The sequence below is a fragment of the Trachinotus anak genome, unplaced genomic scaffold (assembly GCF_046630095.1).
Source record: "Trachinotus anak isolate AG129_WGS33_773 ecotype Australia unplaced genomic scaffold, CSIRO_AGI_Tana_v1 ptg000002l, whole genome shotgun sequence".
NCBI classification, from domain to species: Eukaryota; Metazoa; Chordata; class Actinopteri; order Carangiformes; family Carangidae; genus Trachinotus; species Trachinotus anak.
In genome coordinates, this window is record NW_027273853.1 from 28,556,832 (window position 1) to 28,571,777 (window position 14,946).

A 14,946-nucleotide genomic window follows, 5' to 3' on the forward strand; every position below is an offset into this window, starting at 1 on the left:
GTGTCTCTCAGCTGTTTCCTGCTGCACAGCACAGGATGTTTTTAGTTTTCCATCATCTAAAACTCTTGGATTTGTCCTGATGTGGATCCAGAGCAGACTTCAGGCCAGACTGGAGTATGAGCAGCTGGTGAAACCTGGCAGATATATTGTATCCCAGTCTGTCTGTGCCACAGAGCAGTAAAATCCTCACTGATTGCCCCTTTTAAAATGAGGGGGGGGCATTATGTTTTATTCCTGGAGGAGCTGCTGGCAGCTCTGGCTGCTGAGCGCCGGTCGAACATCGAGTGAATAACTGGTTCTGCCTCAGCTCAGCCAAATCAGAAATGACACATAATGAAAGAGGAAAACTACGAGTTCCAGGGAGAACAATCAGGAAAATGATTCTCTATTCACAGGAGGATATTGACAGTCTCACCACTCTCTCAGCTTTTTGTTGCTTTTTATCAGAGCAGTCTCAGAACATCTGCTGCTCTCTGTCTGTCTGATCGTCTGTCTCTCTGGTTCACTGTCTCTCTGCCAAGTGCTCCATTAATTCAGGTTTGGCCTCCACAGCTCTTGAACACAGAAACTGTGTTTGTGCAGGGACAGGTGGTGCATCACTCATCAGCTGATCTGAAGCTGCAGTTCACATGTTTCATCATCACCTCACTGACTCTTCAGTTTGGAGAAACAAACATATAACAGATCACCTGTAGGTTGATGTGTTTCATTATCCTGTGAATGTGTGAAATGAGATTTTCAGGAGACCTGTTTGTTTTAATGAACCAAAGCTCTCAGTGAAGTAATTCCATGTACAGAAATAATTGAGTATTTCTTGGATCACTGGAGTTTAAACTGGAATCTAGCAATTTAGTACAGAGGCTTGGGGTGTGGCTGAGGGTGGTGACTGCTTTGTTGTGACATCACAAAGTTGCAGAAGTCCTGACGGCTGGTTTTAAGGCTCAGTTTCTGAATACAGGCTGTGTGCATTTCTCTGTGGACTGAGGCTTTGATACTTTCACAGTATTAATATAGAACCTAGACCTGCTTTATAATCACAAACACATGGACATCTACCTTTAGACTGGATGGAGCTTTAAGTAAAACATTCAAATACTTCTTCTGCCGCTGAACTTTGTCCACAGATTACTTAATTTTGTCTAAATCTAATCAGTGGTGTCAAAGATATGGGCAACCTGTGGAGAGATTTTCTAATTCTAACCGTAATGATCGGAAGGATCCACATCAGAGCCTGATGTTTCAGAAAATATGTTTATTTACATAGAGCAGAGTGAAGCGAGCAGGATGTGACTGACTGACTGACTGACTGACTGCTTCACCTCAACAAACTCATCATCAGCTGATGAACCACAATCATTCAGGCTCCACCCCTTCAGTCACAGCCTGGTCAGACTTCACACTGTCAGCAGGGATCAGTACAGTTACATGTTCCAGTTCATCTTTGTAACATGGTTTTTTTTTAAACAGTTAAAATCTGATGTTTTCTCAGTCGTGTCTCATTTCACACATTTTATATAAACAGGGGAAAAGATCAGGAACTGTACAGAACTATAACAAAACTGGCTGAAGAGCTGAGCGGGAAATATCTTGTCACACTCATTTAAGGTGTAAAATATTTTGTTTTTCAAGAAAGTCTAATACAGTACATGTAGTTTTTTTTTTGAAGTTTCTCCACAGCAGGATGAAGTATGGTCTTAGAAAGTCGGCTGATGTGTGGGTAAACTCTTACTTTAGGTCCACGTCCACTGAAGGATGTGGCCCCTGAATTGTACACAGCTTTTGTTTGGTTAAAGTTGGAGATTTTAACTTCACATAAACAAATAAAAGATGCTAACTACGCTAACGGTTCTAATCCGTCTGCTAGTCTCTGGTTCTGGTCTCAGACTCCTCATCTGAGTCTGGGTCTGACTGAGGCTCCAACATGAGGCTGAGTCTCTGATGTTTCCTCCTCTAACATCTTCATCCTCTCTGCTCTTTCACCTGGACACCTGGAGCCAGCAGCTGGTGGGCGGGGCCAAAGCCTGATCCAGGTTTCTCAATCAGGAAGACCAGATTTTATGAGGGAAACGTGAAACAAAATATTAGCAGCAGAGGACTTTTACAGTTTAAAACATGTCTGGAGGAAGTTTAATGCAGCTGCCTTCACATGAAAACGTTTTCATGACAAGGTTCGTATGTTCAGTCAGATACTGCCCTGAAGCAGGAGATTTCTGGTGTCAACAGACTGTTTGCTAAAGTCTGTTTTCAGTCATTTTCCAAAGGAGTTTTTCATGCAGTGAGTGGTTTCCTTCTGTGACTTGGTTGATGATGTTTGTATGAAGACCATGAGAAGCTGTAGAGAGCTCTGAAAGCTGCACCTTTAAGATTAAATTACAGTGTGACATTCAGTGGTAATCTGCTTTAAAGGGAAATCAGAGGGGAGCAGCCTGACTCTGTCCGAAGCTCAAAAACACATCCTATAACAAAACTTATCAACTAACACTGATTAACTAGATCTGTACATAAAAGCAACAGTTATTCCCTGCAGCAGTGGTTCTGAAGCTGGGGGTCAGGATCCTCTGGGGGGGTCACAAGCTTATTTTTGGGGGTCGCAGGAAGGTTTTCACAATAAATACATAAAGAAAGAAAGAAACAATAAAGAAATACAGAAATATTTTTTGCAGTTGACTTCTCCATTAAATCTCATTATAATGTAGAAAACAGACCACAATTATCGTGGCGCTAACATTAGCTAACCACTGCACAGTGTCTGAACATGGCTCCATAAAATGTCTGTCAGCTGGAGATGAAGACCAAGAGGAGACGGCTCAGGGAGCTCTGAGGGGAGGGGGCCTCATTTTTTTTTATTGTGTTTGTACTAAGCTAAGCTAAAACTAAGCTAAGCTAAGCTAAGCTAATCATCCTCACTCAGATGTGAGACTGTTATGAATCTCTTCCTCCAACTTGGAAGCAAATCACAGTCTTTCAAATGTCAAATGATATTTTGATCCCTTCGCTTTGATGCTGATTCTTCATGATTCTTCTTTTTGCAAATAGAAAAATCCACCACACATTACGTTACAATTTTGAGTAACACTGTAGTTTTAATTTTAAACTTAGTCTCTTTACACGCTCATGTGTTTGTGTAGGTAAACAGCTGATCACAGTGTTGTCTGAGCTTCCAGGTATCGAAATTTGGTATCGAATAATGAGGCAGTTTTTGATTCTCGATATTATCAAACCAATTCGGTCCAGAAAAGTATCAAAGTTTGATTCCCAGCTCTGATCCTGTCGCTCTGATGAGTGATGACACTGAACCACTAACCAACACACACTCTTCACATTCGCCCATATTTTGGTGAAATTATGGATCAGACCTGAGTCTATTGACATGTTGATAATTATCTTCATTATCATTTGGAACTATTGTGAATTCAACTGACTACAGGCTTCACTACAGCACCAAATAAAGATTAATTTGCCGCAGAAAATAGTCCCCAGCAAATGTTCTGTTTCCTCCTGTTTGAGAAATGTTTGTTAAAACCTGCAGCAAGCAGCTGTTTTAGAAAATGACTGAGCCGAAAGATCGACATCTTTGGTTGGAGCCAACGGACTCAGAGACTTAGAGAAAGTGTTGACAGACGGACGAAGACGCTGTTGATTTGTTGATGATAATAGAAATAGAGACAGTAGGTGTGTGGGTCAGTGCTCGCCTCCCTCCCTCCTCCTCAGCTGAAGAAGTCTTTGGAAATGGCCTCCACGAAGTTGGGAGCCGACATGAGGATGCCGATGGTGCAGAGGATGGTGAAGAGCGAGAACGCCACCAGACACAACCGGTCGATCACCGCCGCAGCAAACTTCCACTCGTTGCAGACCGTCTCCTCCTCGTCCTGCCCGCGGAACCGCCTGGCGATGTATCTCACCTCCTCCAGGATCAGGTTCAGCTCCGCCTCCAGCGCCGAGCTCCCCACTGCTCCTCCCCCTACTCCACCTCTTGCTCCAGCCCCGCCCCCTGCTCTCAGCGCGTCCTCCTCCCCACCAACGCCGCCTCCTGCCAGCCGTGGACAGAGCAGCTCAGGTTCGGTGGGTGAGGTGTAGTGCAGGCCCTCCATGCCTCGGAAGCCGACGTAGAGGAGGTTGCCGTTGGTTACCTGCGGGTGATGTCGCAGCGACCCCTGGCTGACGCTGAGCTCCAGGCTGGACAGGCTGCCATGCCGATGCTTGGTGGCGTTGTGACACGCCAGGCGGACCTTGGCCTCACCGGGACGCCGCATCCTCAGGAACCAGGCGCACCAGTTCAACAAAATCACACGAGTCTGAAGAAGAAGGAAAATACAATGAAGGGGAGCAGAGGCCTTTAAAAAAACAAAAACAAAAAAACAACGTAGTTTATTAAAATTTAAATATTTTCATTAATTAAAATATTTTGTAATTGTTCTGATTTCTAAGTAAAAAAATTCATATTTAAAATTAAAAAAATGCTAAATGTATCTTTTTCAAGGTGGATGGATAAAATTTATTACAATTCATCTCCCAAATATCTGACTGCGAAATTAATCCAATAAAATACAAACAGAATTTAGTCTTTTTACTTTTTTACAGGTTACAAGCTAAAATTTTGTTAAGGTGATTAAAATCACAGAAGATGTTAAAGTTTTAAGTAGTTTTATGTTTGTAGTTTGAGTGATGAAAAACTTCACAGCTGGATTTACTTTTAGATAAAAACGGGACAAAGACGTAGACGTCGCTGATAGCTCCTCCATCAGGAGAGAAGAGTCACCGATGCCGATGGAAAACCTACACACCAGTTACCTAAATGTTAAAACTCTCACGTGAAGGTTTTGATCATTTGTGACTGGCGGCTCCTACTGGTCGAGTTAACCTTTAACCTTCCACCTCACGCTGACCTGTTGTGTCATATTTTTTTGTGCAGGAAAATTTAGCAGATGTTATTATCACATTCAAAAGTCGACATCCGGAGGCTTCGACATGTTTTTCTTCTTTAGCAGTGATGAACTGTGATAAATGTTCCTGGCTTTTTAAAGTAACTTTTGCTTTTTAAGTCAAACTTTGATTAAATTTAGAGTGTGGCAGTCAGAGAACATAACATACTTAATTATTATTTGGCGCTACACAAGGAAAATTTAATGAAATTGAATAGAACAGTGGACTTCATTCGGCCTCTGTGCTGTTCAGAGGTTGGACGTGGGCCACAAATATTTTTTTGATTTTTCAACAGACCATGAGTTGGAAAAGGTTTTGAACCACTGGAATAGAAGAAGAAAAAAATACAAATATTTAAATGAAATAAATAAGCCAGGACCTGGTGGATGAAGAGGAGGAGGAAAAGATCTATAGTGTAGTTAACAGGAAGTTGACTTTACAAAGTGCAAGTCAAAAATATTTACATAAAACAGGCTGATTAAAATTCATTTATGCAGGAACGTGTTTATGTGGAAAACAGCGTGAGAGAGCTGTGAATTAATGTGTGACATGCATATGTATGTGTGTGTGTGTGTGTTTGTGTGCGTGTTTGTGTGTTTGTGTGTGTTTGTGTGCATGTTTGTGTGCGTGTGTGTGTGTGCACACGCGTGTGTGTGTTTGTGTGCGTGTTTGTGTGCATGTGTGTGCGTGTTTGTGTGCACGTGCATGTGTGTGTGTGTGTGTGTGCGTGTTTGTGTGTGTGTGCGTGTGTGTGCGTATTTGTGTGTGTTTGTGTGCGTGTGTTTGTGTGTTTGTGTGCGTGTGTTTGTGCGCGTGTGTTTGTGCGTGCGTGTGTTTGTGTGTGTGTGCGTGTTTGTGTGTGTTTGTGCGTGCGTGTGTGTGTGCGTGTTTGTGTGTGTTTGTGTGCGCGTGTGTGCATGTGTGTTTGTGAGTGCATGTGTGTGTGTGTGTGCGTGCAGCAGGAGCAGGCAGATAAAAACAGAGCATGAATAAAGTGGATCTGTGGCTGCTGAGCTCCGAGCAGCTGAAATTCACACCCGGCTCATTAAATATTTAACCGTCGACTGTTTGAACATCAGTCAGACCTGCGACGTCCTGGTCATGTGACTCGTCTGGAGCCGCGTGGACAACAGAACCTGACGTTCTCAGGTTTCCTTCAGAGTCCACCGATTTATTTTCCATTGATTTTTCTAGGATTAAATTTAATTTCCTTCATTTCCTCCATTTACTCTTTCTGTTCCTTTTGTTTCCTTTTCTTTGCTTCCTTTTCCCTTTATTTCCTTTGATTACTTCTCCTTTTCTTTTTTCTCATTTTTCTTGTATTTCCATTCCTTTAATTTTTTTCTTATCCCTTATTTTCCCTTTCTTTCTTTTTTACTTTCTCTTAAATTTCTCTTAAATACCCTTTTCTTTGTTTTCTTTTTATGTAACTACATTTCATTTCCTTTCCTTTGCTTCCTTTGCCCTTACTTTCCTTTCCTTGGATTACTTTTTTCTTTCTTTTTCTTTCTTTATCCTTCCTTTATCTAAATGCCCTTTAACGTTACGTTACTTTAATGTTGTTTAATTTCATCTCATTTCCTTTGTTTTTCAATGCACTTTTTCCTTCCCCATCCTCTCTCTCACGCTCTCTCTCTCTCTCTCTTCCCTCCACAGACTCCTGCCTCCTCGCTCTCCATCCCACAGTGAAGAATTGCTCTAATTAACTTCATCAGTGAAGCTTCTTCCTGTCACTCAGACGCACAGTAACTCAGAGCTGCAGCAGGAAGAAACCAAAATATTTTCGTTTCAGGTTTGTACAGAGTCCTGAGAGCTGGCGGCCGAGTGTGAACAGGACGAGGCGTCCGGACAGGAGTAATGCAACAGACTGAGCCTCAGTCTCAGCCGTGGAGTCTCTGTGGCTTCACACCAACTCTGCTCATACAGAGAAACACAGCAACACTTGCTAAATGTTGCCTAAACACAAGAGTGAATTACAGTCTAAAAGATCAAAGACTCGGTCGACATCATTGATGATCCCTGCAGGTAAACAGCCGGACACCAGCATCGTTAGACGTTAATGTCTGGTTCAACGTACGTCGACATGTCAACAGGTAACGTGAATTTGATGTTGAATACGTTGAAATCTGTAACTTCTGCGCATTAAAATGTGTAAAAACAACCAGACCTGTGTTCTGTCTGTTGTTGAGTTGTGTTCTCACAGCATCACAAATGTTTCCATCAATTCTCTGAAACTCTAGTTGTGAGAGAAACACAACGTCTGCTGCAGCGTCAATTAGCCAGTGTTGGGTTTTGATGTCAACCCAATTTTCATTTCCAACTAAATTTAACATCACGTCATTAGAGCCCAAGTCTTCCTGCGGCGTCTTTCATCCGGTGCCTGCTGGGATGTAACCAGTAAATTAATTAGTTGTTCTTGTTCATGAGAACCTGCACGTGTGAGATTTGATCATTAGCATCATTGAGACTGTTATTTAAGTTCTGCTGCTTTAGAGGAAACAAGACGTGAAACAATGAGAAGGTATTAACAGGACAGATGTCAGTGATGGGTCACCACTGCTGTACGCTGACAGAGATAAATGTTCGAGGCTAAAACATCTTTCTAAAGCAAATCGCTCCGTGACTCATCTGTGAGGAGTGTTGGAGATATTACAAGACAGAGTGTTAGAGCCCTGAGTGGATGATGTTACACAGTCAGAGACCTGCAGAGACGCTGAGGCGGCGAGAGGAGTTCAACAGCGACTGAACTGTAGAAGCTGCTGCGATGAAACGTTTCCACTGCTCAGAGCTTTAACTACACGTTTACATTTTCGGCTGTGATAAGATTCTGTTGTTGTTTGCTCTGAGATGTGAGACGATTCCCTGCATCAGTGACCAGTAGAAATATTATTCTGATCACGTTCACACAGACTCTTCATGCTTCTTTTACACGGTGCTTTCAGACACCATGGAGAGGCTCAGAGGTCAGAGAGGCGGCAGGTCAATCTCTGAACTGTCGGGATGAATCTGGGCCGGGGGCCGACAGTGGGGGGAGGAGGGAGGTGGACTGGTCTGGATAAAGGATTCAGGTTGTCGTTCTGTCTGTTGAAAGTTGTATCAGTTGGTACAAAACGTCTCAGTGTTCTGAGCGTGTCACGATAAAACTCCAGCGTCCACACTGCAGGAGACAGATCGGTCCTCTGAGCCTCACAGCTTCACCTTCACAGCTCAACAGCCGGCCCTCCTCTTCCTCAGCAGGAGCATTCACATTCTCAACACACACACACACACACACACACACACACACAAAGAGGTAAGAGCTCTGACCTTCAAACTAAATTCCACCATAATGGAATTTCTCTTGTTCAGATTCCCAGCGGAGTGTGTGTGTGTGTGTGTGTGTGTGTGTGAGAGAGAGAGGGGCAGAACTAAGAGTGTGTGACTGACAGCGACTACATGTCAAGTTGCTGTAAAATAAATCTTGTAAATAAACGGGACGAGCACGTTAATGGTCGCTCGGCTCGTTCAGAGCTCGTTAAGATCCAGAGCTCGTTAAGGAAACTGAAGCTCATTAAAGCAGATCACGGAGACCATGTTGGACTCCCCACAGAGGAATTAACACATGCAAAGAGAAGAGAGGAGGAGTAGGAGGAGGAGGAGCAGCGGAAGGATGGAAGTGAAGAAGACTGACCCACTGTGGCATGTGTCCTCCGTCGGGGTCGTGGTGATGATACTGCAGAACCAGAACTGTAGCGATGACCGACAGACCCACGATCACCATGGTGGTCGCAAAGTACTGAGCTGAAACACAAAGGTCAAAGTTCACAGGCTCTTATCAGTTATCAAAGCTCTATGGCTGCCCCACAGGAAGTTACAACAACACAGGGAGTTCATGGACAGAAGCTGTGTCTCAAATCAAGGTCCACATCCTTCAGAAGACTGACTGCGTCATAACGGCCAAAAGAGGAGGAAAATTATTTCTTATAAGCCGAGAGTTGTCTTGTTTACGTGTGTTGTTCTTTTCTTGCTAGTTTCTAAATCACCTGTTTTTATTCAGGACTGTGAGAATGAGACTCCCGACTGCCCCAAGAGCGTTTTTAGAAAACATGGATGTTGGATGTAATTTAACTCTGACTTCAAGCTCCATCCAGTCTAAAGGCAGATGTCCATGTGTTTGTGATTATAAAGCAGGTCTAGGTTCTATATTAATACTGTGAAAGTATCAAAGCCTCAGTCCACAGAGAAATGCACATGTATTGTATGTATCTGCCTGTATTCAGACACTGAGCCTTAAAACCAGCCGTCAGGACTTCTGGAACTTTGTGATGTCACAACAATCAGAGGAGAGGCTCAGATCCTCTCTCCTGATTGGCTGACTGACCTGTTGTTACTAGAGCTCCAGAGAGAAGCCTGAGAGAGGAGATGTAAAACTACACTGAGATGGTTTTTGGTTCTTAAAACCACAGATATATCTTCTGATGGAGATCAACACTTCAGATAAAACTCAGAAGAAAAATATGGAGCTTTAAAGCTAAGTAGAAAAAATAAGGTGATGATTTTGCCTATAATTAATAAGAAAATAGTGATTGATTTTCAACTGTTCAGCTCAGGTGTGAATTTTCCCCTTAAACTAATCCGAGGACGGTAAAAATCCTGGGTGACATTCATCCTGACGCTTTAATATGATGATGACGGGAAAGAGAGATAACGCCAGTGATGAAGGGATTAAGGACGAGACGTGTGATGAAGTGATAAAACACTAATTGAGGATCTCACCTATCAGAGGAACAGAGTCAGACGTCGCCGGCATGATCTCAGCGACCAGCAGCATGAAGACGGTCAGAGAGAGCAGCACTGTGATACCTGCAGACGGAGAGGCTGATGAGTTTACCTGAGGTCGACAGTCAAGGTGACTGGTTTTACTGGAACAGTTTCACCACTCTGACTTCACTGACACACTTCTCTGCTCCGACGCTCCGCTCTGGTGCTGAGACGTCGGCTAAACTACATCTGAACCTGGTGCTGGCGACAACGCCTCGACTGACATCCAGTGTGGCTGAGTCTTCAGTGTCAGCAGCCAATCAGGAGAGAGTCCAACAGCTGCTCACTTGAAGTGACCTGAAGTGACCTGCTGTCACACCTGTGACAACACAGTTCGTTAGCTAGGCTAGGCTAACACCTTTCACACTGTCTGGTTAGGTTTAAAAATGTTATTATATGTTATTATAACCGTGATTCAGGAAAACAAAGTCAAACATCACGAACAAATGTAATTCTGCTATGACCAACATTACGACCATCTGTGTGGGGGTAAAGAGGTCAAAGGTCAAGGTTTTACACACCGCGTCTCTGCCTTCTCCTCATAAAAGGAACTGGATCAATAAAAGCAACAAAACCAAAAATAGGGTCATTAACAGACAAACACACACACACACACACACACACACACACACACACACACACAAAGGAAAGTTAATTGAGCATCATCACTTTAAGTGTGTCATAAAACTGGTTTATAGACCTGCTATTATCTGAGGGCTGTGCATCTTATTTAGTCTCATCATTTTCTGTTAACATCAATGAGTTAATGAAATGAACACAAATAACTATAACTATAACGATAACGATAACTATAACTATAACGATAACTCTAACTATAACCACCCAGTTTGTACAGAGCAGAAGCAGAGTGCTGCAGACACATCTGCCATTAACATCTCTCACAGTCAAACCTGGGAGAAATAAGAATTAATACAAGTTAGAAATTAAACTGTATTTTCTGATTTTTGTTTGCTGCCTCATTAACAGTCTGACCCTGGATGGTGGGGGTGAGTGGTGAGGTGGGGGTGGGGTTGGAGAGTGATGGTCCTGCTGACGTTCAGGTTTGATTGAGAGTATAAATTAAATTTCCAGAGTAAGAGGCTGCGTCTGATCTCAGCGGCAGGAAGCCTCTCGGCAGCTTTAACTTCCTGTTTCAGGATGTTTTATGGTCGATGGGAATCGACTCGAAGGCGTCAGTCATGTGACGGCTCAGCTGCTGAAACACCTCCTGCAGATAAGAGTTATTTTAGAGGAAGATCGTTTCGTGTTGTTATCTGACAAGTTAAGGTCGACACGTCCCTGTAAAATGTCATTAAAGTAATTTTTTTGTGGAGGTAAATTAAAACATTCAAAGCTGATCATCTTATTTGAATAAATTTCACTAAGTCTCATCAAAACAACTCTCAAAGAGCATTTTCACAGATTTCTGCAGCTTTTATTTTGGAGATCACTGGAAATCAGTTATTGTCATTTCCCAATTTCTCTAGAGAAGATGATGTCGACCACATCAGATCTGGAGGCTGACTGGAGGACGGGGGTTAAAGCCGGCAGACACTGAGGAGGGATCATTTCCAAACAGTCTCCTGGAGAACACTCATAGTGTGGGGGAGGGGATTTCTGAAGGTGTTTGACCCTCCTACAAACAGTTGAAATACATCTGTCAATCATTCAAAGCAGTGGTTCCCAACCTGGAGACCAGGATCCACCTTAAAGGTCCATATAGTATAAAGTTTAGGGCTAGAATATTTTAAATAAATCTTATTTTCTGAGACGTGTGTATAATCTTGCTCTTCTGTGAAATACTGGATAGTTTGAAAACTAAAAAAGTCTAAAAACCTGAGGCTGTAAAACTCACTCTGACAGTGGGTCAAAGGTCAGAGATGACTCTGCTTTGTTTTAAAGGGTCACAGGTCAAAAAGTTTGAGAACCACTGGTTTAAAGAAACTGTTGTTTTTATTTTGAATGGAAACTTTAGAATTTACTTATGTTGCAATAAGAATGTCAGAATTAATAAGGTTTCACACACACACACACACACACACACACGCACACAGAGTCAGGGCCGAGACCTCACCCAGGGAGATCTTCTCTCCGGAGTCGGCGGGCAGCAGGAAGACGAGCAGCGCGAGGGTGGAGATGAGGACACAGGGGATGAGGAGGTTGAGTCCGTAGTAGAGCGTCCTCCTCCTCATCACCACGGTGAAGGTCACGTCAGGGTACGGCTCCTTACAGCAGTCATAGAAACGCTCGTTCCTCCGCCCGGGAACCTCTGCAAACAACAGCAACGACAACATGAGTCTCAGAGTGGCCTGTGAACATCTGACAGGCGTCAGCTGTTTCTGGAAGTTTGACTGAGTCCGAACACAAACCAGCAAGAGAGAGCACAGAGCTGAGAAAAGCAAAGTGTTGACCACAAACTGAACACGGCTCCACTTCAGGCTCGGTGCTGCACACACTGTATACTGATGTATAACGGACCTGATGTATAACTGAGATCACTTGTATTCCTTCTGTCCTTAACTTCCACTTCCTCTTTTGTTTCTGGGTATTTTACTGATTAATTACTGGAGGACGCAGCAGATAAACCCCCCGGCTCCTGTTTCACCCCCCTGTGGTTGAGTGCAGCGAGCCTGGCTGCCTTTCATTTGCCTATACATCCCTACATTGCTCAGAACACTGGTTTTAATCTCGGCTAGGTGAATGAGGGGAGGGGCAGGGGGGTAAATGGGAAACATGCTGCTGAGATTTTCAATTAAGTTCCCTATAACGGCCCATTGGCTGAAAAGCGTCTCTGGGGGGAGGCTCGCTCTCTTCCTCTGCTATATCTTTCCATTTCATACTTTCTTTCATCAGCTGGTCCAGAGAGAAGAGCCTGAGCTCCTCTGAGACCGAGGACCGTCCCGGGCTCGCCCCCCCCCCCGAGCAGCTCTGTGGAGTATGAGAGGGTCCGTCCTTGCTTTTTAATCTGCTCCTGAGCCACGCGCCAACATCATACAGTGACATCAAGACCCACAGATGCTGATGTGTTGTGGACTAATGTGACAACAGCAGAGGTCAGCTGATGTTTCACAGCTGTAGGAGGAAGCAGCTCCAACGTTTCAAACCACGGGGTTCTGGTGCTGGTCTTCTGCCTTCACACACGCACCTGCAAACGCCTCCGATGACATAATGAGAACCTCCCACCACACATTTCCTCTTCCTGTTTGTCAGCGCTACACCTGGGCTAATGACTTCCTCTTCTACCTGCCTTGAAAACACACCAGCAACCACACGGCCAACACTTTATCATCCTGTTCATGCATCTGTAGACTGTGTGTGGATTGTTGTGGACAGTCCTCAAACAACTTCTCCCCTTGAAACCAGTTCAGTCTTAACATTTGTTCCATTATCGAGTTCGAGAGGCTGTAAATTTCCTAAAAGCAGACAAAAAGCCATTTCTCCTGGCTCCAGTACAAACAGCTCTGAGAACATTTACCTGTTTAAAACACTGTGAACATAATAAACACACATAACACTGAGGGGCTGAGGATCAGTACATACAGTATATGTCAGAGAGGAGAGTCTCTGACTGAGGGGCTGAACGTAATTTATACTTTTCTCAGGAACAAAGCTGAAGATGACGGCCGGCCAAAAACGTTTCAAACAGCATTTTAAAACTGAAATAATCCAGACGATCGTTTCACCTCTGAGTCAGAAACTGAAAACATACATCACATGACCATGATTAGCAAAGGCAACAAGGTCAGTAACTCTTTTAATTCATTATCCGTGATGCTTTCACCACTAGTGGTCGAGGCTGATAAGAGCCAATCAGGAGCGACTGTGGATGTCTACATCATGTGCCCGTCCAGACTACAACACAAACCTGAGTCTCAGAATAAATTGGGTCCAGCAGCGTTTCTGAAAGTCTCTGTTTTAGAGGCTTCAAACCTCCTGAGATGAACCGACACACTACACTGAGATAAAAGTGTCTATGGCAGAAATCAAGCTGCAGCCACACAGACAGAAGCTCCAACACAGAACATGTGTTTAACATGATGCTTTCACTAAATCCCAACAGGCGACAAACCAGCGATAAACAACTGATTCATATTCATTTAGTTTCACACTCAACTTTAAACTCAAACTCTCTTTATAAACTCCCTCAACCTTCAGCTTGATGGTTCAGTGACAGAATCATGTAACGAGGTGAAGCTGTGTGTCGTGAGTCAGTGAACAACTGTTCCTCTGAATTCACTGACATTTTGATTTTGATTCTGTTTAATGAGGATAAAGATGCACGAGACACAAACACTGGCTCCTGAGCTTCACGTGATCCTGGGAGAGCAAACGTAGACATGAGCATTAAAATGTGTGGTGCATGTGTGTGTGTGTGTGTGTGTGTGTGTGTTTGCTCCATGATAAAAACACAGCGGTTAAAGAAAGCAGGGCTGAGGTTTGAGGTTAGAAATGCCACTCATTGGTCACGCTTTGTTGCGTGATGTGGCATTTGTCGGTGCAGCCGTGGTGTCCCGGCGGCGGCAGCGGCCTTCAGGTCCACTGAGCCGCTCTCTGCAGCAGCAGGAGGATTCATTAGCAGCAGATTAAAGCTGGATGGAAACGCTGATATGAAACCCTGCGGTCCTCAGCAGGCAGACGGCTCGGCTGCCTCCGAGCTGCTCGCTGCTCACAGCCTTAACAGCCGGGCCCGCAGGCCGCCGTGTCCAGCTCCAACATTTACATACTGTCGCTGTCGGGGAGGAAAGTCCTGAATGTAAACTTTTCAGGAACTAATTACATCAGCTTGTTTACTTTTGTGGGAACCTGCTGCACACTCAGCCGGAGGTCCGAGCATGAAATGAGTTTCCTAAAGTTTCCTCCATTATTTCTCCTCCAGGATTATTGATGATTATGTTCTTGCTCCTCTGTCTCTGACTCTCTGTCTGTTAATCAGTGAATGAATATCAAATGATCATTTTCTGAAAGAGCTGTCAGCTGTGTCCAGACGTATTCAACCATCTGACCTGTGCATCAGATGGAGAACAGGTGCCTTCATGCTGCTGTGGCTGGATGGGAGCAAATCCAAAAACATCATGTGTCTGTCTCTCACTTACAAGTGTGGTGTCCACATATTTTTGTGTATTGTGTACATCACACTTTGTGGTCAGTCCATTTCAAATTCCTTCACTTCTTCAGGGATCTTAAAGGACCCAGTGTTGAAGTGTAAAATTTATTTAATTTAAA

General features: G+C 43.8%; 1 protein-coding gene across 4 annotated transcripts in view; it reads right to left on the bottom strand.

The window, feature by feature from the left end:
- Window positions 1-1,232: 1,232 nt before the first annotated feature.
- The window catches only part of LOC139607687 (neuronal acetylcholine receptor subunit alpha-7), a 47,159-nt gene continuing 33,445 nt past the window's right edge, over window positions 1,233-14,946 (bottom strand). For all 4 annotated transcript variants that reach the window (XM_071460792.1, XM_071460800.1, XM_071460809.1 and 1 more), the window contains 4 exons: window positions 11,798-11,992; window positions 9,679-9,765; window positions 8,594-8,703; window positions 1,233-4,295 (listed from right to left, as the gene is read on the bottom strand). In XM_071460792.1, the coding sequence (XP_071316893.1) occupies window positions 3,708-4,295; window positions 8,594-8,703; window positions 9,679-9,765; window positions 11,798-11,992 (980 nt within the window). In that variant the 3' untranslated portion in view covers window positions 1,233-3,707. The remainder of the gene's footprint in view (window positions 4,296-8,593; window positions 8,704-9,678; window positions 9,766-11,797; window positions 11,993-14,946) is intronic.